At 44.1% G+C, this 27,136-nt stretch overlaps 1 protein-coding gene across 4 annotated transcripts in view; it reads left to right on the top strand.

Annotated features, from left to right (window-relative positions):
- Positions 1-23,350, top strand: part of LOC115136302 (glutamate receptor 3) — a 339,674-nt gene extending 316,324 nt beyond the window's left edge. For 2 of the 4 annotated variants that reach the window (XM_065019924.1, XM_065019923.1), the window contains 4 exons: positions 2,024-2,271; positions 18,715-18,829; positions 20,346-20,593; positions 21,501-23,350. In XM_065019924.1, coding sequence (XP_064875996.1) covers positions 2,024-2,271; positions 18,715-18,829; positions 20,346-20,591 — 609 coding nt within the window. In that variant the 3' untranslated portion in view covers positions 20,592-20,593; positions 21,501-23,350. Of the gene's footprint in view, positions 1-2,023; positions 2,272-3,145; positions 3,261-18,714; positions 18,838-20,345; positions 20,594-21,500 lie in introns of those variants that run through there. The other 2 variants (XM_065019922.1, XM_065019925.1) reach the window with 2 other exon arrangements.
- Positions 23,351-27,136: the final 3,786 nt, after the last annotated feature.

The following is a 27,136-nucleotide window of genomic DNA, read 5'->3' as shown; positions in this document are numbered from 1 at the left end:
GTGTGTGTGTGTGTGTGTGTGTGTGTGTGCTGCTGTTATTGTATTTCCCACAGCATCTATTTGTTACTTCAAAGCAGAGTTGGTGTGCTGTTTACTCTGCTTGAGAACACTGGGAGTGTCACCCCCTTGACATGATTCATGATTCATTTAACTTCAAGACTTATTAAGAAATATGGCGGTTATACCTAAGTGCTGCCTTCAGTTAATAATCGAATACACCTTAAGCTCTTCAAATCTTTTAGCTGGCAAAATTAAGTCCTTGACTGTTTCAGTATTTGAACCTAAAGTGACCATTCGGGGGAAGCCCAGACAATTGGATCTTTGACACCACTGTAACAATGCCTCTGATTGGTGTTGCCATATCAACAGCTTGTTCATACTCTTACCCTATAGGCTATTGACAATAGGCCCATTGGTCCAATTGACTGTTGCCAACTGGCCCACTTCCTGTACTCCTCTAGCTCCTAAATTGTTTGTTGCTACCTGGAATCCTTGGGACATCCCTACCCTATTGAAGTTTAATTTTAAATTTGTATGGGTTAAGTTAAAAGTTAGGTAAAGGTTATTGTTGTGTTTATGGTTAAGGTAAAGACAGGGGTTATGTTTAGGCTTCGGGATTAGGGGGCAGGGACATCCCATGGATCCCAGATAGCATTCAGATAGCATTCTAAATGGAACTTGTATTGTAGTTGTGAGAGAATCCACTCTACAGTGTACACTACCACTTGGGAACAGTTCTCTCTCTTCATTGGCCCAGACTAGGATTCAGAAGTCTGGAGTTTGAAACTGTGTTGCCAAAATGAACCCAGTGCCATTGAATAATTAAATTGTTGCTTATTATAGATGGCTAGAAGTCCTCTCTTCACTCCTACAGATTGTATAGCAGGCATACTAAGCCTAACCCCAGGCACCATACTGGGAAACCGGGGAACTCTCATCTGTGTCCTCTTCTGATGTGCTCTCTCTCTCTCTCTCTCTCTCTCTCTCTCTCTCTCTCTCTCTCTCTCTCTCTCTCTGTCTCTCTCTGTCTCTCTCTGTCTCTCTGTCTGTCTCTCTCTCTCTCTCTCTCTCTCTCTGTCTCTCTCTCTGTCTCTCTCTCTCTGTCTCTCTCTCTCTGTCTCTCTCTCTCTCTCTCTCTCTCTCTCTCTGTCTCTCTCTCTCTCTCTCTCTCTCTCTCTCTCTCTCTCTCTCTCTCTCTCTCTCTGTCTCTCTCTCTCTCTCTCTCTCTCTCTCTCTCTCTCTCTCTCTCTCTCTCTCTCTCTCTCTCTCTCTCTCTCTCTCTCTCTCTCTCTCTCTCTCTCTCTCTCTCTCTCTCTCTGTCTCTCTCGCTCTCTCTCTCTCTCTCTCTCTCTCTCTCTCTCTCTCTCTCTCTCTCTCTCTCTCTCTCTCTCTCTCTCTCTGTCTCTCTCTCTGTCTCTCTCTCTCTCTCTCTCTCTGTCTCTCTCTCTCTCTCTCTCTCTCTCTGTCTCTGTCTCTCTCTCTCTCTCTCTCTCTCTCTCTGTCTCTCTCTCTCTCTCTCTCTCTCTCTCTCTCCCTCTCTCTCTCTCTCTCTCTCTCTCTCTCTCTCTCTCTCTCTCTCTCTCTCTCTCTCTCTCTCTCTCTCTCTCTCTCTGTCTCTCTCTCTCTCTCTCTCTCTCTCTCTCTCTCTCTGTCTCTCTCTCTCTGTGTTCACTTAATGGTGTATAAATTCGTATTTGGATCATTACTATGTTATCAACGCTTGACTTGCTAGACTTCTGTAGGCCGTATGCCACCAAGTATGTGTAATGTTACTGTCTAATAATAACTGTGCATCTTTTGTTCCTCATGAGTATGCACAGGCCTAAAAGATATCATGAACTTACCAGCAGACATACCGCTAAATCTTCCAAGATATCTATAAACACTTCAAGATGGCTTGAGGTGTCCTGCATCAGATCTTTGAGGTACCGAAACAGAACAACATCTGTACAATGGACGTTGATGTCTAAACTAGTATTTCTCTTCTCCTCTTCCCCCCCCCCCCCTCTCTCCGTCTCAACAGCGATCCAAAATAGCAGTCTATGAGAAAATGTGGTCATACATGAAATCGGCCGAACCGTCAGTGTTTGTCAAGACCACGCCAGACGGGGTGGCCCGGGTACGAAAGTCCAAGGGCAAGTTTGCTTTCCTCCTGGAGTCCACCATGAATGAGTACATAGAGCAGAGGAAACCCTGTGACACCATGAAAGTGGGCGGAAACCTCGACTCTAAAGGATACGGTGTGGCCACGCCCAAAGGCTCAGCATTAAGGTGGGTGGGATAATATAACGATATTCTCCTTGTTGTTATAGAATTCCACCTACCCTGATGTCTTGTGTTTGGCCCTTCTTCTTCTTCTTCTTCTCTTCTACCTTATTGTTTTTGGAAAGGACCCAAAGAGGTAACGGTATCATATCTTTTATTGTTCTTGGATACCGAGGTTGATTTAAAATGGTGATTTATGGGATGTTTATATTTGTATGTGTGTTTTATTGTTGTTGTTTCCTAAACCAAAGCGGAATCCATTCCAGGGTGTTAGAGTTTAACAAATCATTTCAACGTCTCTCTTCCTCTGTTTCTTCTCTCTTTCGACCTTTCCTTCTGTCCTGTGTGCTGTCCTTCTCAACGGTTGTGTTATCATTTTGAACGTTTTTACCAGCTCAGCGGCGTTTCCACGTAGCCTTTAAAAAGCTGCACTGTCACTTGTTATGAATGTTAATTGCATGGTGTTTGCTGCTGTTGTTTTTCCTCTCAGCGATGATGACTAGTGTCCCCGTCCCGCACACTTCCGTTTCTAAACTACCTAACCCCTCATAACTCCTGTCCAATATTTACCACTATGTCTGCTCTTCATCTAAGCCTTACTGATCTATCTAGCTCATGTTCGTCAAACAATTTGTCATTTTCATACCTAGATCATTTTCATAATAGATATAATAGTTCCAAATAATATTTCCAATAAGAATAATCACTATTGGTGGTAGTCTAACTACCATTATCAACGATCATCATTATCGTTATAACTACTACTATAACTACACGATACTACTACTATACTATAGTACTACTATACTACCATTAACTATGCATTAGATTTCTCACGGACCTGTGCATTTTCTTACAAGTTATGTTTTATCGTTTCAAGAAATGCTGTTAACCTGGCAGTGTTAAAACTGAATGAGCAAGGCCTGTTGGACAAATTGAAAAACAAATGGTGGTACGACAAGGGAGAGTGCGGCAGCGGAGGAGGTGACTCCAAGGTCAGCCTCGATGTCACCAGATCGGGTACCATGGTGCAGAGTAATCGGCAAGGCTGTTAATAATACTCGATAGGAATCATTGATTATTGATTAGATTTATATTATAGCGCTTTGATTTTCTAACGCGCTTTCTTAGCTACGGTACAACCCAACCCAAAACAAATGTTGAGTCCCAAACAGGCTCAAAGGTAGCCTTTCTGTCATTTAACAGACTCTGACCAGTCTATGGAACAAAATATCAAACTAAGAACCTTTACTTGGCTAACACACAGAGAGGAAGATGAGGTAGCATGAAGTGTGGTAAAGGAGATGGACTGGTAAGGCTAAGAGGTAGCATGAAGTATAGTAAAGGAGATGTACTGGGAAGGCTAAGAGGTAGCATGAAGTATAGTAAAGGAGATGGACTGGTAAGGCTAAGAGGTAGCATGAAGTATAGTAAAGGAGATGGACTGGTAAGGCAGCATGAAGTATAGTAAAGCAGATGGACTGGTAAGGCTAAGAGATAGCATGAAGTATAGTAAAGGAGATGGACTGGTAAGGCTAAGAGGTAGCATGAAGTATAGTAAAGCAGATGGACTGGTAAGGCTAAGAGGTAGCATGAAGTATAGTAAAGGAGATGGACTGGTAAGGCTAAGAGGTAGCACGAAGTATAGTAAAGCAGATGGACTGGTAAGGCTAAGAGGTAGCATGAAGTATAGTAAAGGAGATGGACTGGTAAGGCTAAGAGGTAGCATGAGGTATAGTAAAGGAGATGGACTGGTAAGGCTAAGAGGTAGCATGAAGTGTAGTAAAGGAGATGGACTGGTAAGGCTAAGAGGTAGCATGAAGTATAGTAAAGGAGATGGACTGGTAAGGCTAAGAGGTAGCATGAAGTATAGTAAAGGAGATGGACTGGTAAGGCTAAGAGGTAGCATGAAGTATAGTAAAGCAGATGGACTGGTAAGGCTAAGAGGTAGCATGAAGTATAGTAAAGCAGATTGACTGGTAAGGCTAAGAGGTAGCATGAAGTGTGGTAAAGGCGATGGACTGGTAAGGCTAAGAGGTAGCATGAAGTGTGGTAAAGGAGATGGACTGGTAAGGCTAAGAGGTAGCATGAGGTATAGTAAAGGAGATGGACTGGTAAGGCTAAGAGGTAGCATGAAGTGTGGTAAAGGAGATGGACTGGTAAGGCTAAGAGGTAGCATGAGGTATAGTAAAGGAGATGGACTGGTAAGGCTAAGAGGTAGCATGAAGTGTGGTAAAGGAGATGGACTGGTAAGGCTAAGAGGTAGCATGAGGTATAGTAAAGGAGATGGACTGGTAAGGCTAAGAGGTAGCATGAAGTGTAGTAAAGGAGATGGACTGGTAAGGCTAAGAGGTAGCATGAAGTATAGTAAAGGAGATGGACTGGTAAGGCTAAGAGGTAGCATGAAGTATAGTAAAGGAGATGGACTGGTAAGGCTAAGAGGTAGCATGAAGTATAGTAAAGCAGATGGACTGGTAAGGCTAAGAGGTAGCATGAGGTATAGTAAAGGAGATGGACTGGTAAGGCTAAGAGGTAGCATGAAGTGTGGTAAAGGAGATGGACTGGTAAGGCTAAGAGGTAGCATGAGGTATAGTAAAGGAGATGGACTGGTAAGGCTAAGAGGTAGCATGAAGTGTAGTAAAGGAGATGGACTGGTAAGGCTAAGAGGTAGCATGAAGTATAGTAAAGGAGATGGACTGGTAAGGCTAAGAGGTAGCATGAAGTATAGTAAAGGAGATGGACTGGTAAGGCTAAGAGGTAGCATGAAGTATAGTAAAGCAGATGGACTGGTAAGGCTAAGAGGTAGCATGAAGTATAGTAAAGGAGATGGACTGGTAAGGCTAAGAGGTAGCATGAAGTGTGGTAAAGGCGATGGACTGGTAAGGCTAAGAGGTAGCATGAAGTGTGGTAAAGGAGATGGACTGGTAAGGCTAAGAGGTAGCATGAGGTATAGTAAAGGAGATGGACTGGTAAGGCTAAGAGGTAGCATGAAGTGTGGTAAAGGAGATGGACTGGTAAGGCTAAGAGGTAGCATGAGGTATAGTAAAGGAGATGGACTGGTAAGGCTAAGAGGTAGCATGAAGTGTAGTAAAGGAGATGGACTGGTAAGGCTAAGAGGTAGCATGAAGTATAGTAAAGGAGATGGACTGGTAAGGCTAAGAGGTAGCATGAAGTATAGTAAAGGAGATGGACTGGTAAGGCTAAGAGGTAGCATGAAGTATAGTAAAGGAGATGGACTGGTAAGGCTAAGATGAGTTGTTTTGACAAAGACAGTTGTGTGAGGAAGGATACAGATCTGTGGACCAGTGTTTGGTTGTGTGTTTGACAAGGAGGAAGTCTAGTTATTTTCACTGCTTCTCAGTGATGGGAGGGATGCGAGGAGGACAGCGTTGTCCTGCAGTTGGAAAAGGAGGAGATGGATTTAACTCTGTCTTTAACATCTGCAGTGCAGCAGATGATATCTGTCAAGTATTATATGCCGCGTAGAGAAAGTAGAGCCAGTGTGAGTTCTTTTCAGATATAACAGTATCTCTGTCATATTGGATGGATCGCTGACTAAAATATACCTGTTTGTAAGTCATATATTATATGATAAGTATGTATTTTATAAGATACCTTTCATAAATAGTTTATCACAAACTATTTATGAAAACATGGCGTCTAGATGCCAGAGACTGCCGCCTTCCTCTTGTGAAGGCCATGTCTGTATTTCATTCCATTATTCTTGTCTGTCAGACACAACATGGCTTCCCAGCTGCTCATGTCATACAGCTGCTTCTCTGGACATCCCATGCGACTGGCCTAGAGAAGCCATGCTGGGCTCTAGAGCCCGTTGGCTGAAACCCCCCAAAATGGCTGCTCAGCTGAGGCAGCTCAGCTCAGATAGGCGAGGCGAACAGCGGAGTCTTGAGGGGACTAAGCATTATGGGCAAACGTGAGAATTCTAATCTGAAAGAGAAGGTCTGATCTCTTAGGGCTGTGGGTCATGTGGTACCACTACATTCAATTCAATTGAGATTTTATACACGGTGAAACTGCCCCTATAATTGGTTGCTTTTTCATAATGATTTTAGCAAAAACTCTATACAATTGTAGGTGGTGTCAAAAGTTTTCAAACAATTTGCCACTTGATTGCAACATGAACAACCAAGAGCCAGAATTGAGCCAAATAACCATAATCCGGTTTCTTTCTCTTCTGCTTGCTATTCTACTCTCGTCACAAGACATGGCTGTATCCATCCTGGGAATAGGTGATGCAATACGAGTGTGTTTCATTTAACCTGGTCATCTTGGTATCAACATACTTACACTATGTTCCATGAAGCTTGCATCATGCTATTTTAAAGAGGGCATTGACATTTTCTACAGTTTAGATCAATTGAATGACTAATGACTCAGCCGTGACTCAAGCAATGAATTAGGTCAGCTAAGTGGCTTGATTACAGACGATATGTGGCAGATACTGTGGTTTACAGAAGGTGTCATGACTTTATAAGGTCATTTGACATGAATTCTCAGGAACTGCAATGCTACACCAATATGACATGTTGAAAATAGCATCGTGGCTAACGTCTCTATAATATCTAGTAATGTCCAACCAAAACACCTGACCTTTCTCTCTCTGCTTCTCTGTTTTATCTCCATAATGGACACAAATACGTGTCCTATACGGTTGCAAAATTTCACGAACTAAAAAAATTCCCAGTAAATATACAATTCTAGGATTTCCCAGAAATCCCTGTTTGAGGATTCCTTCTGGCAGGGTTCCATTCCTTGCGTATTCTCCCCCTTATTCAGGGAATACTCCCATAGGGGTTTCTGGAAAACCTAGGAATTATGGGAAATTCACAGGAATTTTGCAGCTCTATTTTTCAACCTTGCATTTGTGCTAATAATCTGTGCTGTATAGTCAGTATGCTGAGTGATGTTGAGGCTCACAGCTGTGACGGCGGCAGTAGAAGAGCAGTATCGTTGCTTCTCTGACATGTTTCTCTGCCTTTCATCTGGACCGGCTCAGGTATGTATGGTTTTCCATCCTTTCAGGGTCATGGATAAACGTTTTGATCCAAATGTGAGCTGACCATACATTCATACATGAATTAGCATTTGGATCTCCACTGCTCTTAGATTAACCGTTCACCGTGCACACCTCAAGGTCCGGTATTTATCTCTGATGAGCAACGGCATCGTCTGTGAAAGACGGACAGTGAGTGAACTTTAGTGATCATCTGTTTTGTTCAAAGTTTTATTTTTCTCAGTATCTCTCAATAAGTCTGACGTCTCAGCTCTACGGGAAACTGTGGGAAAAGCCAGTTTACCTGGACTCATCCTTCCTGAGCGTCCTGCCCCCCCCACACACACACCCTTTCTCTGATCACCTATAATCCTGAGGCACACACCACATCACTGATCACCAAGGTCGGGTTTCAGGCTCCAGCATTACGTAGCACGTTAACAGATTACTGTATTATTGATCAATGTTTTCCGGGTCACCCTATTACCATTGGCCATGAGGGAGATACTGTTCTACACGGAGTTGTGAACTTCTCGTCTCCTGCTGATGATAATGTAGGGAGATAATATTCTACACAGAGTTGTAATCTTCTTCTCTCTTGCTGATGATAATGTAGGGAGATAATATTCTACACAGAAATGTAATCTTCTCGTCTCCTGCTGATGATAATGTAGGGAGATAATATTCTACACGGAGTTGTAATCTTCTCGTCTCCTGCTGATGATAACGTAGGGAGATAATATTCTACACAGCGTTGTAGTCTTCTTCTCTCTTGCTGATGATAATGTAGGGAGATAATATTCTACACAGAAATGTAATCTTCTCGTCTCCTGCTGATGATAATGTAAAAAAAAAAATCAAAATCAAAATCAAATTGTATTTGTCACATACACATGGTTAGCAGATGTTAATGCGAGTGTAGCGAAATGCTTGTGCTTCTAGTTCCGACAATGCAGTAATAACCAACAAGTAATCTAACTAACAATTCCAAAACTACTGTCTTATACACACAATTGTAGGGGGATAAAGAATATGTACATAAAGATATATGAATGAGTGATGGTACAGAGCGGCATAGGCAAGATACAGTAGATGGTATCGAGTACAGTATATACATATGAGATGAGTATGTAAAAGTGGCATAGTTAAAGTGGCTAGTGATACATGTATTACATAAAGATGCAGTAGATGATATAGTGTACAGTATATACGTATACATATGAGATGAATAATGTAGGGTATGTAAACATTATATTAGGTTGCATTGTTTAAAGTGGCTAGTGATATATTTTACATCATTTCCCATCAATTCCCATTATTAAAGTGGCTGGAGTTGAGTCAGTGTGTTGGCAGCAGCCACTCAATGTTAGTGGTGGCTGTTTAACAGTCTGATGGCCTTGAGATAGAAGCTGTTTTTCAGTTTCTCGGTCCCAGCTTTGATGCACCTGTACTGACCTCGCCTTCTGGATGATAGCGGGGTGAACAGGCAGTGGCTCGGGTGGGTGTTGTCCTTGATGATCTTTATGGCCTTCCTGTAACATCGGGTGGTGTAGGTGTCCTGGAGGGCAGGTGGTTTGCCCCCGGTGATGCGTTGTGCAGACCTCACTACCCTCTGGAGAGCCTTACGGTTGTGGGCGGAGCAGTTGCCGTACCAGGCGGTGATACAGCCCGCCAGGATGCTCTCGATTGTGCATCTGTAGAAGTTTGTGAGTGCTTTTGGTGACAAGCCCGAATTTCTTCAGCCTCCTGAGGTTGAAGAGGCTCTGCTGCGCCTTCTTCAGGATGCTGTCTGTGTGGGTGGACCAATTAAGTTTGTCTGTGATGTGTATGCCGAGGAACTTAAAACTTACTACCCTCTCCACTACTGTTCCATCGATGTGGATAGGGGGGTGTTGCCTCTGCTGTCCTGAAGTCCACAATCATCTCCTTAGTTTTGTTGACGTTGAGTGTGAGGTTATTTTCCTGACACCACACTCCGAGGGCCCTCACCTCCTCCCTGCAGGCCGTCTCGTCGTTGTTGGTAATCAAGCCTACCACTGTTGTGTCGTCTGCAAACTTGATGATTGAGTTGGAGGCGTGCGTGGCCACGCAGTCGTGGGTGAACAGGGAGTACAGGAGAGGGCTCAGAACGCACCCTTGTGGGGCCCCAGTGTTGAGGATCAGCGGGGTGGAGATGTTGTTGCCTACCCTCACCACCTGGGGGCGGCCCGTCAGGAAGTCCAGTACCCAGTTGCACAGGGCGGGGTCGAGACCCAGGGTCTCGAGCTTGATGACGAGCTTGGAGGGTACTATGGTGTTAAATGCCGAGCTGTAGTCGATGAACAGCATTCTCACATAGGTATTCCTCTTGTCCAGATGGGTTAGGGCAGTGTGCAGTGTGGTTGAGATTGCATCGTCTGTGGACCTATTTGGGCGGTAAGCAAATTGGAGTGGGTCTAGGGTGTCAGGTAGGGTGGAGGTGATATGGTCCTTGACTAGTCTCTCAAAGCATTTCATGATGACGGAAGTGAGTGCTACGGGGCGGTAGTCGTTTAGCTCAGTTACCTTAGCTTTCTTGGGAATAGGAACAATGGTGGCCCTCTTGAAGCATGTGGGAACAGCAGACTGGGATAGGGATTGATTGAATATGTCCGTAAACACACCAGCCAGCTAGTCTGCGCATGCTCTGAGGGCGCGGCTGGGGATGCCGTCTGGACCTGCAGCCTTGCGAGGGTTAACACGTTTAAATGTTTTACTCACCTCGGCTGCAGTGAAGGAGAGGCCGCATGTAATGGTTGCAGGCCGTGTCAGTGGCACTGTATTGTCCTCAAAGCGGGCAAAAAAGTTATTTAGTCTGCCTGGGAGCAAGACATCCTGGTCCGTGACGGGGCTGGTTTTCTTTTTGTAATCCGTGATTGACTGTAAGACCCTGCCACATACCTCTTGTGTCTGAGCCGTTGAATTGAGATTCTACTTTGTCTCTATACTGACGCTTAGCTTGTTTGATTGCCTTGCGGAGGCCGTGCCCTGATTAAAAGCAGTGGTTCGCGCTTTCAGTTTCACGCGAATGCTGCCATCAATCCACGGTTTCTGGTTTGGGAATGTTTTAATCGTTGCTATGGGAACGACATCTTCAACGCACGTTCTAATGAACTCGCACACCGAATCAGCGTATTCGTCAATGTTGTTGTCTGATGCAATACGAAACATATCCCAGTCCACGTGATGGAAGCAGTCTTGGAGTGTGGAATCAGATTGGTCGGACCAGCGTTGGACAGACCTCAGCGTGGGAGCTTCTTGTTTTAGTTTCTGTCTGTAGGCAGGGATCAACAAAATGGAGTCGCGGTCAGCTTTTCTGAAAGGAGGGCGGGGCAGGGCCTTATATGCATTGCGGAAGTTAGAGTAACAATGATCCAAGGTTTTGCCAGCCCTGGTTGCGCAATCGATATGCTGATACAATTTAGGGAGTCTTGTTTTCAGATTAGCCTTGTTAAAATCCCCAGCTACAATGAATGCAGCCTCAGGATGTATGGATTCCAGTTTGCAAAGAGTCAAATAAAGTTTGTTCAGAGCCATCGATGTGTCTGCTTGGGGGGGAATATATACGGCTGTTTCTATGGGGGCTGTAGAGTAGAGCACTACCAGTAGTCTGTTTCTATAGGGGCTGTAGGGAGATAATATTCTACACAGAGTTGTAATCTTCTCGTCTCCTGCTGATGATAATGTATGGTGACATAACGGTCCACAGAGGACATTGTTCACCAGTGGAACCCGAGACATATATTACCCATTCATCATATTTAACGAGCCTAATTCGTTTCTATAGAGGCCGAAGAGGAGGGCACCACCAGTCTGTTTCTATGGGGGCTGTAGAGTAGAGCACCACCAGTCTGTTTCTATAGGGCCTGTAGAGTAGAGCACCACCAGTCTGTTTCTATAGGGGCTGTAGAGTAGAGCACCGCCAGTCTGTTTCTATAGGGGCTATAGAGTAGAGCACCACCAGTCTGTTTCTATAGGGGCTGTAGAGTAGAGCACCACCAGTCTGTTTCTATGGGGGCTGTAGAGTAGAGCACCACCAGTCTGTTTCTATAGGGGCTGTAGAGTAGAGCACCACCAGTCTGTTTTTATAGGTGCTGTAGAGTAGAGCACCACCAGTCTGTTTCTATAGGGGATGTAGAGTTTAACAGCACTAGTCTGTTTCTATAGGGGCTGTAGAGTAGAGCACCACCAGTCTGTTTATATAGGGGATGTAGAGTAGAGCACCACCAGTCTGTTTCTATAGGGGCTGAAGAGGAGGGCACCACCAGTCTGTTTCTATAGGGAATGAAGAGGAGGGCACCACCAGTCTGTTTCTATAGGGGCTGAAGAGGAGGGCACCACCAGTCTGTTTCTATAGGGGATGTAGAGTAGAGCACCACCAGTCTGTTTCTATAGCGGCTGAAGAGTAGAGCACCACCAGTCTGTTTCTATAGAGGCTGAAGAGGAGGGCACCACCAGTCTGTTTCTATAGGGGCTGAAGCGGAGGGCACCACCATTCTGTTTCTATAGGGGATGTAGAGTAGAGACCACCAGGCTGTTTCTATAGGGGATGTAGAGATTAACACCACTAGTCTGTTTCTATAGGGCCTGTAGAGTAGAGCACCACCAGTCTGTTTCTATAGCGGCTGAAGAGTAGAGCACCACCAGTCTGTTTCTATAGGGGCTGAAGAGGAGGGCACCACCAGTCTGTTTCTATGGGGGCTGTAGAGTAGAGCACCACCAGTCTATTTCTATAGGGGATGTAGAGTAGAGCACCACCAGTCTGTTTCTATAGGGACTGTAGAGTAGAGCACCACTAGTCTGTTTCTATAGGGGATGTAGAGTAGAGCACCACCAGGCTGTTTCTATAGGGGATGTAGAGTAGAGCACCACTAGTCTGTTTATATGGGGGCTGTAGAGTAGAGCACCACCAGTCTGTTTCTATAGGGGATGTAGAGTTTAACACCACTAGTCTGTTTCTATAGGGCCTGTAGAGTAGAGCACCACCAGTCTGTTTCTATAGTGGCTGAAGAGTAGAGCACCACCAGTCTGTTTCTATAGGGGCTGAAGAGGAGGGCACCACCAGTCTGTTTCTATAGGGGCTGAAGCGGAGGGCACCACCAGTCTGTTTCTATAGGGGATGTAGAGTAGAGACCACCAGGCTGTTTCTATAGGGGATGTAGAGTTTAACACCACTAGTCTGTTTCTATAGGGGATGTAGAGTTTAACACCACCAGTCTGTTTCTATAGGGGATGTAGAGTTTAACACCACCAGTCTGTTTCTATAGGGGCTGTAGAGGAGGGCACCACCAGTCTGTTTCTATAGGGGCTGCAGAGTAGAGCACCACCAGTCTGTTTCTATAGGGACTGTAGAGTAGAGCAACACTAGTCTGTTTCTATAGGGGATGTAGAGTAGAGCACCACCAGGCTGTTTCTATAGGGGATGTAGAGTTTAACACCACTAGTCTGTTTCTATAGGGCCTGTAGAGTAGAGCACCACCAGTCTGTTTCTATAGCGGCTGAAGAGTAGAGCACCACCAGTCTGTTTCTATAGAGGCTGAAGAGGAGGGCACCACCAGTCTGTTTCTATATGGGCTGAAGCGGAGGGCACCACCATTCTGTTTCTATAGGGGATGTAGAGTAGAGACCACCAGGCTGTTTCTATAGGGGATGTAGAGTTTAACACCACTAGTCTGTTTCTATAGGGCCTGTAGAGTAGAGCACCACCAGTTTGTTTCTATAGCGGCTGAAGAGTAGAGCACCACCAGTCTGTTTCTATAGGGGCTGAAGAGGAGGGCACCACCAGTCTGTTTCTATGGGGGCTGTAGAGTAGAGCACCACCAGTCTGTTTCTATAGGGACTGTAGAGTAGAGCACCACTAGTCTGTTTCTATAGGGGATGTAGAGTAGAGCACCACCAGTCTGTTTCTATAGGGACTGTAGAGTAGAGCACCACTAGTCTGTTTCTATAGGGGATGTAGAGTAGAGCACCACCAGGCTGTTTCTATAGGGGATGTAGAGTAGAGCACCACTAGTCTGTTTATATGGGGGCTGTAGAGTAGAGCACCACCAGTCTGTTTCTATAGGGGATGTAGAGTTTAACACCACTAGTCTGTTTCTATAGGGCCTGTAGAGTAGAGCACCACCAGTCTGTTTCTATAGCGGCTGAAGAGTAGAGCACCACCAGTCTGTTTTATAGGGGCTGAAGAGGAGGGCCCCACCAGTCTGTTTCTATAGGGGCTGAAGAGGAGGGCACCACCAGTCTGTTTCTATAGGGGATGTAGAGTAGAGCACCACCAGGCTGTTTCTATAGGGGATGTAGAGTTTAACACCACTAGTCTGTTTCTATAGGGGATGTAGAGTTTAACACAACCAGTCTGTTTCTATACGGGATGTAGAGTTTAACACCACCAGTGTGTTTCTACAGGGGCTGTAGAGGAGTGCACCACCAGTCTGTTTCTATAGGGGATGTAGAGTTTAACACCACTAGTCTGTTTCTATAGGGTCTGTAGAGTAGAGCACCACCAGGCTGTTTCTATAGGGGATGTAGAGTTTAACACCACTAGTCTGTTTCTATAGGGCCTGTAGAGTAGAGCACCACCAGTCTGTTTCTATAGGGGCTGAAGAGGAGGGCACCACCAGTCTGTTTCTATGGGGGCTGTAGAGTAGAGCACCACCAGTCTGTTTCTATAGGGACTGTAGAGTAGAGCACCACTAGTCTGTTTCTATAGGGGATGTAGAGTAGAGCACCACCAGTCTGTTTCTATAGGGACTGTAGAGTAGAGCACCACTAGTCTGTTTCTATAGGGGATGTAGAGTAGAGCACCACCAGGCTGTTTCTATAGGGGATGTAGAGTAGAGCACCACTAGTCTGTTTATATGGGGGCTGTAGAGTAGAGCACCACCAGTCTGTTTCTATAGGGGATGTAGAGTTTAACACCACTAGTCTGTTTCTATAGGGGATGTAGAGTAGAGCACCACCAGGCTGTTTCTATAGGGGATGTAGAGTTTAACACCACTAGTCTGTTTCTATAGGGCCTGTAGAGTAGAGCACCACCAGTCTGTTTCTATAGGGGCTGAAGAGGAGGGCACCACCAGTCTGTTTCTATGGGGGCTGTAGAGTAGAGCACCACCAGTCTGTTTCTATAGGGACTGTAGAGTAGAGCACCACTAGTCTGTTTCTATAGGGGATGTAGAGTAGAGCACCACCAGGCTGTTTCTATAGGGGATGTAGAGTAGAGCACCACTAGTCTGTTTATATGGGGGCTGTAGAGTAGAGCACCACCAGTCTGTTTCTATAGGGGATGTAGAGTTTAACACCACTAGTCTGTTTCTATAGGGCCTGTAGAGTAGAGCACCACCAGTCTGTTTCTATAGCGGCTGAAGAGTAGAGCACCACCAGTCTGTTTTTATAGGGGCTGAAGAGGAGGGCCCCACCAGTCTGTTTCTATAGGGGCTGAAGCGGAGGGCACCACCAGTCTGTTTCTATAGGGGCTGAAGAGGAGGGCACCACCAGTCTGTTTCTATGGGGGCTGTAGAGTAGAGCACCACCAGTCTGTTTCTGTAGGGGCTGAAGAGGAGGGCACCACCAGTCTGTTTCTATAGGGGATGTAGAGTAGAGCACCACCAGGCTGTTTCTATAGGGGATGTAGAGTTTAACACCACTAGTCTGTTTCTATAGGGGATGTAGAGTTTAACACAACCAGTCTGTTTCTATACGGGATGTAGAGTTTAACACCACCAGTGTGTTTCTACAGGGGCTGTAGAGGAGTGCACCACCAGTCTGTTTCTATAGGGGATGTAGAGTTTAACACCACTAGTCTGTTTCTATAGGGTCTGTAGAGTAGAGCACCACCAGTCTGTTTCTATAGCGGCTGAAGAGTAGAGCACCACCAGTCTGTTTCTATAGGGGCTGAAGAGGAGGGCACCACCAGTCTGTTTCTATAGGGGCTGTAGAGTAGAGCACCACCAGTCTGTTTCTATAGGGGCTGTAGAGTAGAGCACCACCAGTCTGTTTATATGGGGGCTGTAGAGTAGAGCATCTCCAGTCTGTTTCTATAGGGGATGTAGAGTTTAACACCACTAGTCTGTTTCTATAGGGCCTGTAGAGTAGAGCACCACCAGTCTGTCTCTATAGCGGCTGAAGAGTAGAGCACCACCAGTCTGTTTCTATAGAGGCTGAAGAGGAGGGCACCACCAGTCTGTTTCTATAGGGGCTGAAGCGGAGGGCACCACCAGTCTGTTTCTATAGGGGATGTAGAGTAGAGACCACCAGGCTGTTTCTATAGGGGATGTAGAGTTTAACACCACTAGTCTGTTTCTATAGGGCCTGTAGAGTAGAGCACCACCAGTCTGTTTCTATAGGGGCTGAAGAGGAGGGCACCACCAGTCTGTTTCTATAGGGGCTGAAGAGGAGGGCACCACCAGTCTGTTTCTATGGGGGCTGTAGAGTAGAGCACCACCAGTCTGTTTCTATAGGGACTGTAGAGTAGAGCACCACTAGTCTGTTTCTATAGGGGATGTAGAGTAGAGCACCACCAGTCTGTTTCTATAGGGGCTGAAGAGGAGGGCACCACCAGTCTGTTTCTATGGGGGCTGTAGAGTAGAGCACCACCAGTCTGTTTCTATAGGGGCTGAAGAGGAGGGCACCACCAGTCTGTTTCTATGGGGGCTGTAGAGTAGAGCACCACCAGTCTGTTTCTATGGGGGCTGTAGAGTAGAGCACCACCAGTCTGTTTCTATAGGGGATGTAGAGTAGAGCACCACCAGTCTGTTTCTATAGGGGCTGTAGAGTAGAGCACCACCAGTCTGTTTCTATAGGGGCTGTAGAGTAGAGCACCACCAGTCTGTTTATATGGGGGCTGTAGAGTAGAGCACCTCCAGTCTGTTTCTATAGGGGATGTAGAGTATAACACCACTAGTCTGTTTCTATAGGGCCTGCAGAGTAGAGCACCATCAGTCTGTTTCTATGGGGGCTGTAAAGTAGAGCATCACCAGTCTGTTTCTATGGGGGCTGTAGAGTAGAGCACCACCAGTCTGTTTCTATAGGGGATGTAGAGTAGAGCACCACCAGTCTGTTTATATGGGGGCTGTAGAGTAGAGCACCTCCAGTCTGTTTCTATAGGGGATGTAGAGTTTAACACCACTAGTCTGTTTCTATAGGGCCTGTAGAGTAGAGCACCACCAGTCTGTTTCTATAGCGGCTGAAGAGTAGAGACCACCAGGCTGTTTCTATAGGGGATGTAGAGTTTAACACCACTAGTCTGTTTCTATAGGGGATGTAGAGTTTAACACCACCAGTCTGTTTCTATAGGGGATGTAGAGTTTAACACCACCAGTCTGTTTCTATAGGGGCTGTAGAGGAGGGCACCACCAGTCTGTTTCTATATGGGATGTAGAGTAGAGCACCACCAGTCTGTTTCTATAGGGGCTGCAGAGTAGAGCACCACCAGTCTGTTTCTATAGGGACTGTAGAGTAGAGCACCACTAGTCTGTTTCTATAGGGGATGTAGAGTAGAGCACCACCAGGCTGTTTCTATAGGGGATGTAGAGTAGAGCACCACTAGTCTGTTTCTATAGGGCCTGTAGAGTAGAGCACCACCAGTCTGTTTCTATAGCGGCTGAAGAGTAGAGCACCACCAGTCTGTTTCTATAGGGGCTGAAGAGGAGGGCACCATCAGTCTGTTTCTATAGGGGCTGAAGCGGAGGGCACCACCAGTCTGTTTCCATAGGGGCTGAAGAGGAGGGCACCACCAGTGTGTTTCTATGGGGGCTGTAGAGTAGAGCACCACCAGTCTGTTTCTATAGGGGATGTAGAGTAGAGCACCACCAGTCTGTTTCTATAGGGGATGTAGAGTAGAGCACCACCAGTCTGTTTCTATAGGGTCTATACAGAACATCACCAGTCTGTTTCTATAGGGTCTATACAGAACATCACCAGTCTGTTTCTATAGGGTCTATACAGAACATCACCAGTCTGATTCTATAGGGTCTATACAGAACATCACCAGTCTGTTTCTATAGCGACTATACAGAACATCACCAGTCTGTTTCTATAGGGTCTATACAGAACATCACCAGTCTGTTTCTATAGGGTCTATACAGAACATCACCCGTCTGTTTCTGTAGGGTCTATACAGAACATCACCAGTCTGTTTCTATAGGGTCTATACAGAACATCACCAGTCTGTTTCTATAGCGACTATACAGAACATCACCAGTCTGTTTCTATAGCGACTATACAGAACATCACCAGTCTGTTTCTATAGCGACTATATAGAGCATGAACAGTCTTCCTTATTATGCATCATTATTTATTTGTTCACTCCACACATAGCATCATAGCATCATAGCATCATAGCATCATAAAATCATAGCATCATAGCATCATAGCATCATAAAATCATAGCATCATAGCATCATAAAATCATAGCATCATAGCATCATAAAATCATAGCATCATAGCATCATAGCATCATAGCATCATAAAATCATAGCATCATAGCATCATAAAATCATAGCATCATAGCATCATAGCTTAATTTAAAATATACTGTATATGTATTGGATTATACCTTGCACAGTTAACGGCACTATGTCAGTTGTAAGGCAGTGAGAATATCCTAAATAAATGTTTGCAATTACTTATCAGTTTCTTCATATGAAACCATATTACAGAGAGAAACCACATGTATTATTCCCCTGATGTGCCAAAGCTGAGCTTAAACACCAGTAATAAAACTGTAGCTTGGTTCTGTTGACAGTAATCCCTCTTCTAAGCGGATATAGTAAAGCCTATATCCAACACGGTTTCCCCACCAATAAACAGCACCGCTTCTTATGAAAAGGTTCATGTGAAACACCTTTTGCTTTATTCACTATTTTAATGCTGATTTTCATGTCAAAATACATGACATTATTAGTGTCCTGAGATTCAAAGTTGATGTTGTCTTTGCAACCAAATCTCAGAGCCATTTTGTGATGTTGCAGTAGGAGGTGTCCAAGCCTCTGCTTCTACCGGCGGGGAAGATATCGGGTAAACAGTTGTATGTAGTCCTTTACTGCTACTGTTAGTCAAGAGAAGGTTCTAGTTGGATCAAACTTGTTAAGTGCTGGTCAGACATCTACTCTGCTGTGCCCACAAACAAATACCTTCCTCAGCTTTAGATAATCTCAGACCAGCGGAGTGTACAGTCAGTACCTGCTCGTCCTGTTACCAGCGTCTGCCGATTACTCGAAGCGATAGGAGCAGGCCCTGGCCCTAGACTAGGGCTGGTCAATGACGACAAGGTAATAGACTAGAATGCCTGTTCTCTGTGATGTGACAACGGCCAGGAGTCCTGCTCGATCGCTTTGTGATGACATTAATGTAAGCTATGAAGTTATGAATAACATAAAATAACATAATATGATGTTATTTATGTTATTTCCCACGTGAAGAACTCCTGTAAACCTTGCCGTATTGAAACTCAGTGAACAAGGCATCTTAGACAAGCTGAAAAACAAATGGTGGTACGATAAGGGTGAATGTGGAACCAAGGACTCTGGAAGTAAGGTCAGTCTCCGCAGGTCTTCTGTGCTGATTCCCAGTGTTCATATGAACAAATACTAAACTATACTAAAACATCTAGATTAGCTATACTGTCTATCCCTTTACCTCCTAGTGTGTTATTTATTCATACAAACAACATTCTGCCACATACATGTAACAAAAATGGAGAAGTGGCTCAAATCCATAATGCACTATTTCCCCAATTCTAATCACATCCCAAAAATATTTTGTCATTTATTTGGGGGGGCTAATGTTAATGTTAAAGTAATTTTTATAGAAATAGGTAATGCTTTTTTCCCCCACACAAACTGTAATGGTAAATTACATTAGGATATGCTTGGGGTAATTGTAAATTGTGTAAAATAATCAAACACCATCATTGAATAGTTGTTGACTAGCTGTTGACATTAAGTGCTATTTTTGCTCATTTTCACACTTTACATTCATGATATTCTTACCATTATGCTGCTGTTTCTATTTACTAAAACTTTTAATTAAAATTTGATTTATCTGTGTTGTTACTAGATTGCATGGAAATGTATCTATTGGGTTCTTTAGCTTCCTGTTTTGGGGTGAACAAACAAAGTGTTCTTGTTGTGAGCGACTGCTTCCAATTAACTTCAGTAAGATGTTACAGCCCCGTGGGGTGTTTTTGTCTGATCAAGGAGTTGCAATGAAGAGATCTTGTTGTTTCCACCCCACATGAAGTCTAAGAACGTAATAAACCTCTCATTTAACCCTCTGAGACCATAGCCAGGCTAATGAACTAACAGATCTATTTTCCACTGATATAGACTCTCAGTCAAACCTCAAAGGGTTAAACTGCAAATGGTAAAACTCTCATGAACAAATTTTCAATCAACATGTTTGGGGAATAAGCAGCAGCAGAATGGTTTGAATCCGTTCTTAAAATGGCTTTGGGGAATGTTTTGACGTCAGAGAGATTTGACTACACAGTATCACAGTGTACCAAGACATTTTATTTTTTCAGGACTAAGGCTTGAAATGTTGACCTGTGAGTTACTGACCGCAGCTTCCTGATATGGAAGAAGACCTGTAGAATAGGGGAAGCTCTACATTCACCTAGATCAAACTAAAGCGGTGACTCCTCTCTCCTTCATCGGAGAGTGGTCTGACTATGGTGTTCAGATGTTCCTCACAACCTCTTGGACCACTATAGGAAAACCAGTCCAGACCTCTTCTAGAGTCAACCTCAGCCATCCTTTACTTTTGTCAACCTTCTGTTGCTATTAGCCTCTGGAGTCTGTAGTATGATCTGCCATTGGTACCATCAGAAACATTTCAATCTCAGAGAGAGAGTTTGTAGAAGGGGTCTGATAATAGAGTATCCATGTGAGTTACCAAGTGTTAGGTATTCGACTGTTATTTCAACAAGACTGTAAGGATCAATTGGAGGCCTATAGATACTTTGCTTTAGAGCCATACTGGTAGGCTGCACTGTTCTCTACAGAACTCTCTCCACCACAAACCCTCTAACTATGTTCTTCACCTTCCCCAGGACAAGACAAGTGCTCTCAGCCTGAGCAATGTGGCTGGAGTCTTCTATATTCTGGTTGGAGGGCTGGGGTTGGCCATGATGGTGGCTCTGATTGAGTTCTGTTACAAATCGCGTGCAGAAACCAAACGGCTCAAACTAGCAAAGAATGCTGAGAAATTGAAGCCAGCTCCCCCGACCAACCCCCAGAACTTTGCCACGTACAGAGAAGGCTACAACGTGTATGGGACAGAGAGCGTTAAGATCTAAGGGTAATGATGACGCTGCTCTCTTCCTGATTCTGTCTCTGTGACATCTGAATCATTTCGTTTCTTCTGGTGGTGTCGTTGGTGTTGAATGATTCATTTGTTTGTTTGTGTTTTTGTCAAGCTGTTGGTGTGATTTCGTAACACTTTATCACTCTTGACTTGGACATACCCACAACAGACAACCCAACATTACATTTACAATTCCCGAACACTGTTACAGATTGGACATTGCTATATACTGTGTATTACTACAGGTAAATAATTTTGCTGGCCGCCTAAGTGTTTTTTCGGGTCAAATATGAATACTAATACTAATATTTATTTACATTGTCAAGATGGGGGCCTCTAAATGATTTATAAATTCAGCCGCCCCAACTGGCCGGCCTTGCCCCCCTTCCACACCCCCTTCCACACCCCTTTCCACACCCCCTTCCACACCTCCTTCCACACCCCCTGACTCGCCCACCTAAGCCCCTTTTTTTATCCAGAAAAAAATTTGAAATCAGCATTATCAGCATATCTCGTAAACACTCACACTTTATTGAGCTTAATGTTTCAGTTTACTCAGTAGAATGTCCTAGCGGCATCTGCTAATCGTTAATAGCTAAGCTAATGTCCCAAGTAATACTGGCACACATCATGACTCAACCGTTCCAACCTAATGATACATCTCATCTCATCCACCATTTAACAGACCTATCACCCATGTGTCACTGTGTGAGAATTTCAAATTGCATTTCATTGATTCCTCACGTCCTCTCGCCTCAAAACTAATCGAATGAGAAGGTCAGAGGGGAGGGACCACTGACTTCTCATCCAATTGGTTTTGAGAAGGAGGCAAGGAGAGAGGACGCGAGGAATCAAGTAAATGCAATTGATATTATCCCTGTACTTCCTTCCTGTAAAACAGGTATCATACACGTCAGCTAGACCAGGTACGGTACCCCTTACCAACGACTGTGACTCCTGACCCCATGATGAAACAACATAAACACGTCTGGATGGGGGTTTCCTGAACTGCAGCTAAATCCTCTCCTGGCGGAAAATGGCGACGATAATCTGCAATGAAGACATGACAGGACTGGTGGCGTGAAGAACTTAAATCGGTTTACTCCAGTGCCTTATGTATGAAACACTCAGAGACTCACAGAATTACTTAGAACAATGCAACTAATCACAACTCACGAACACACAAAACAACTAAACAACTAAACAACTAAACAGACAAGTAAACAGAAAGACAGGATTGTTTCATGTACATTTATTTGAGATGCTGTAACGAACTAAGAAGACACAAAGAGAGATACCTAAAGCCATCACTTGCACCCCAAGCACATTTCCAAGTGCCGTACAGAAAATGAATACGATACTACAGATGATAAATTGTTTTTTTCTGCTAAGGGAATTTGATCAGATTATCCTAATTATTCTTGCAGGCCAGGTTTTTACTGGTTAAATGTGTTTTAAAATATGTTTATTGTAGGCACTGTACAGTAAGTCACTTATTATTAGAAGATAGCTTGTTATATTGCTGTGACCTAGGAATTGTTTTGAACTATGAATCAATTGGTTAAATATGCTGGAGCAAAAATGATATTGTATTGTTGTTGTCCACGACTCTGAGCCCAGGCACTGGTAGTGCATCTGAAATGGCCCCCTATTCCCTATGTAGTGCACTACTTCTGACTAGAGCCTCTGGTCAAAAGTAGTGCACCATATAAGTAATAGGATGTCATTCTGGACGTACACACAGGGACTCTTGAAAGAGATGAATGTGAGATGCAGCATTTGGATGTACACTTCTTAAAACAGACCATCTCACAATCCCAATATACTGCCAACAGGGTTAATTAACGAATGCAGAGGACTGTCTGAGCAAGTTTCATAGATGAGTACCTCTCCCAGTGTGTTTTATGGTGTGTAGAATATGAAGAGAAAACTCACTCACACGGTGTTGCTCCAAAATAGGCTGTTTGTAAACTGGATGTTCATGTAACCTAAAAATCATTCAAGTCTTCTGTACAAGCAACTAAAACCAAACCAGATGGGACATTCAATAGTAGATGAACTGCAATTTAAACAGTAATGGCTTTTTACCTGTAGTTATTATGGATGGTATTTATTAACGAATAAGCTGTGGTTTGATGATTTGCTTTCAATTTTAATTTCATTATTAGTGTTTGGTGAATTTACTTAGTTAATGAAGTACATGATTAATATAAATAATGACAATGAGACCATGGATTACTACAAGGCACTTAAGCTTACTACATTTCCCTTTTCTGTTCAAAAGACTGTGACTTCATTAGGATTTAGGAAGACATTTAATCACCTAAAACCGTGGAAAGATAGTTTAACATACAAAAATAAAATAAAAAATAAAAAAAATCTTTAAAAGGGAAGAAATAGGAAATAAACATTTCTAAAGAAAGACACGTGTACATTTATTTAAATTACATTTATTTATTAAGGCTACACAAGAAAATGATGGGTTTCCGAATGTTTCTAAGAAATTGCATGTAAAATACGTGATGACTTATTACAAGCTCCTCTAACTTACATCCGATTCCACAGTAGAGACACAACCATGGTTATTCTTTAGTGAGACAGTTTATTTTATTTTGTAAGTTCACTTCACACAGAGAGAATTGCCAAGCAGCTTAGTGACTACTACAAGAAGAGTCCGAATCTGCATGTGTGTATATCATTAGTGAGGAGCTGTAAAAGAGAATTTTCATACATTTTTGTAAATAAACTTGTATAGAAAAAAAACATGTTTCTGTGCTTTTAATTGTATGAATGTATGTTTACCTGCACACACGCACGCACGCACGCGCACACGCACACGCACACACAGCAATTTCTTCAGTCATCACTCCAAGAATGTGTAAGCTATGCATCTATCGTTTCATCTGAAAGGAAATTGCCTGTTTTGCAACATACTGTACAAAGTCACAAAGCCACATGTGAATTACAGTACCAGTCAAAAGTTCACCCCTACTCATTCAAGGGTTTTTCTTTATTTGTACTATTTTCCACATTGTAGAATAATAGAGAAGACATCAAAACTATGAAATAACACATATGGTATAATGTAGCAATCAAATCAAAATATATTTTCTATTTGAGATTCTTCATAGTAGCCACCCGTTGCCTTGATGACAGCTTTGCACACTCTTGACATGTTTTCCACAGGAATGGAAGACCCAGAGTTACCTCTGCTGTATAGGATCAGTTCATTACAGTTACCAGCCTCAGAAATTGCAGCCCAAATAAATGCATCACAGAGTTCAAGTAACAGACACATCTCAACATCAACTGTACAGAGGAGACTGTGTGAATCAGGCCTTCATGGTCGAATTGCTGCAAAGAAACCACTACTAAAGGACACCAATAAGAAGAGACTTGCTTGGGCCAAGAAACACAAACAATGGACATTAGACCTGTTCAAATCTGTCCTTTGGTCTGATGAGTCCAAACGTGAGCTTTCTGTATCCAACCCCCGTGTCTTTGTGAGACGCAGAGAAGGTCAACATATGATCTCCGCATGTGTGGTTCAAGGCACACTTAACCAGCATGGCTACCACAGCATTCTGCATCGATACCCCATCCTATCTGGTTTGGGCTTAGTGGGAATATAATTTGTTTTTCACAAGGACAATGACCCAACACACCTCCAGGCTGTGTAAGGGCTATTTGAGCAAAAAGGAGAGTGATGGAGTGCTGCATCACATGACCTGGCCACCACAATCCCCCAACCTCAACCCAACGGACATGGTTTGGGACGAGTTGGACCGCAGAGTGAAGGAATAGTAGCCAACAAGTGCTCGAAAGAATTTTGGAAAATCATTCCAGATGAAGCTGGTTGAGAGAATGCCATGAGTGTGCAAAGCTGTCATCAAGGCAAATGGTGGCTTTGAAGAATATAAAATATATTTAGATTTCTTTAACACCGTTTTGCCTATTCCATATGTGTTTTTTCATAGTTGTGATGTCTTCACTACTATTCGTCAATGTAGAAAATAGTAAAAATAAAGAAAAACCCTTTAATGAGTAGGTGTGTCCAGATGTTTGACTGGTTCTGTATTTAACTCAGTTCCAGTAGCTTTAAAGCCTGATGAAAAACAGGATGAGAAAAAGTTGTTTTATTTAATGGCTGGCTATTGAGCAGTTAGATAGTGTAAGGGTCAGGCCTGGATCAATATTTCTACAGAACCATCTGCTGCCTCCGACCGTCTCCCATTTAAATTGATTGAGAGTCTCATTGACGTCTTCATTGGCCATCTGAACACTATTTTCTCTCCCTCTCTCTCCCTCTCTCTCCCTCTCTCCAACCTCTCTCTCTCTCTCCCTCTCTCTCCAACCTCTCTCTCTCTCTCCCTCTCTCTCCCTCTCTCTCCAACCTCTCTCTCTCTCTCCCTCTCTCTCCAACCTCTCTCTCTCTCTCCCTCTCTCTCCCTCTCTCTCCCTCTCTCCAACCTCTCTCTCTCTCTCCCTCTCTCTCCCTCTCTCTCCAACCTCTCTCTCTCTCTCTCTCTCTCCCCTCTCTCTCCAACCTCTCTCTCTCTCCCCTCTCTCCAACCTCTCTCTCTCTCTCCCTCTCTCTCCAACCTCTCTCTCACTCTCCCTCTCTCTCCCTCTCTCTCCCTCTCTCCAACCTCTCTCTCCCTCTCTCTCCCTCTCTCCAACCTCTCTCTCTCTCTCCCTCTCTCTCCCTCTCTCTCCAACCTCTCCCTCTCTCTCCCTCTCTCCAACCTCTCTCTCTCTCTCCCTCTCTCTCCAACCTCTCTCTCTCTCTCCCTCTCTCCCTCTCTATCTTTCTTTCTCTGTGTCTTCATGAGAAGATCTCTTTGTGACAATAATCAATAATTTGTCATTATAACCAGAGGAAACCATTTCAAACCCAGAGCACATGAACCTACAAAGGCAAGACAGTGATCAAACATGGTAGCTTGGTTTCTGGCAAGACAGTGATCAAACATGGTAGCCTGGTTTCTGAAAAGACAGTAATCAAACACGGTAGCCTGGTTTCTGGCAAGACAGTGATCAAACATGGTAGCTTGGTTTCTGGCAAGACAGTGATCAAACATGGTAGCCTGGTTTCTGAAAAGACAGTAATCAAACACGGTAGCCTGGTTTCTGGCAAGACAGTGCTCAAACATGGTAGCCTGGTTTCTGAAAAGACAGTGCTCAAACATGGTAGCTTGGTTTCTGGCAAGACAGTGATCAAACACGGTAGCCTGGTTTCTGGCAAGACAGTGATCAAACATGGTAGCCTGGTTTCTGGCAAGACAGTGATCAAACATGGTAGCCTGGTTTCTGGCAAGACAGTGATCAAACATGGTAGCCTGGTTTCTGAAAAGACAGTGATCAAACATGGTAGCCTGGTTTCTGGCAAGACAGTGATCAAACATGGTAGCCTGGTTTCTGAAAAGACAGTGAACAAACATGGTAGCCTGGTTTCTGGCAAGACAGTGATCAAACATGGTAGCCTGGTTTCTGGCAAGACAGTGATCAAACACGGTAGCCTGGTTTCTGGCAAGACAGTGCTCAAACATGGTAGCTTGGTTTCTGGCAGGACAGTGATCAAACACGGTAGCCTGGTTTCTGGCAAGACAGTGATCAAACATGGTAGCCTGGTTTCTGGCAAGACAGTGATCAAACATGGTAGCCTGGTTTCTGGCAAGACAGTGATCAAACATGGTAGCCTTGTTTCTGGCAAGACAGTGATCAAACATGGTAGCCTGGTTTCTGGGAAGACAGTGATCAAACACGGTAGCCTGGTTTCTGGCAAGACAGTGATCAAACATGGTAGCCTGGTTTCTGGCAAGACAGTGATCAAACACGGTAGCCTGGTTTCTGGCAAGACAGTTATCAAACATGGTAGCCTGGTTTCTGGCAAGAAAGTGATCAAACATGGTAGCCTGGTTTCTAGCAAGACAGTGACCAAACATGGTAGCCTGGTTTCTGGCAAGACAGTGATCAAACATGGTTGCCTGGTTTCTGGCAAGACAGTGATCAAACATGGTAGCCTGGTTTCTGGCAAGACAGTGATCAAACATGGTAGCCTGGTTTCTGGCAAGACAGTGATCAAACATGGTAGCCTTGTTTCTGGCAAGACAGTGATCAAACATGGTAGCCTGGTTTCTGGGAAGACAGTGATCAAACACGGTAGCCTGGTTTCTGGCAAGACAGTGATCAAACATGGTAGCCTGGTTTCTGGCAAGACAGTGATCAAACACGGTAGCCTGGTTTCTGGCAAGACAGTTATCAAACATGGTAGCCTGGTTTCTGGCAAGAAAGTGATCAAACATGGTAGCCTGGTTTCTAGCAAGACAGTGACCAAACATGGTAGCCTGGTTTCTGGCAAGACAGTGATCAAACATGGTTGCCTGGTTTCTGGCAAGACAGTGATCAAACATGGTAGCCTGGTTTCTGGCAAGACAGTGATCAAACATGGTAGCTTGGTTTCTGGCAAGACAGTGATCAAACATGGTAGCTTGGTTTCTGGCAAGACAGTGATCAAACATGGTAGCCTGGTTTCTG

The sequence above is a fragment of the Oncorhynchus nerka genome, linkage group LG6 (assembly GCF_034236695.1).
Source record: "Oncorhynchus nerka isolate Pitt River linkage group LG6, Oner_Uvic_2.0, whole genome shotgun sequence".
NCBI classification, from domain to species: domain Eukaryota; kingdom Metazoa; phylum Chordata; class Actinopteri; order Salmoniformes; family Salmonidae; genus Oncorhynchus; species Oncorhynchus nerka.
The sequence above is the reverse complement of the archived record's forward strand: the minus strand, read 5'-3'. Positions and strand labels throughout refer to the sequence as shown.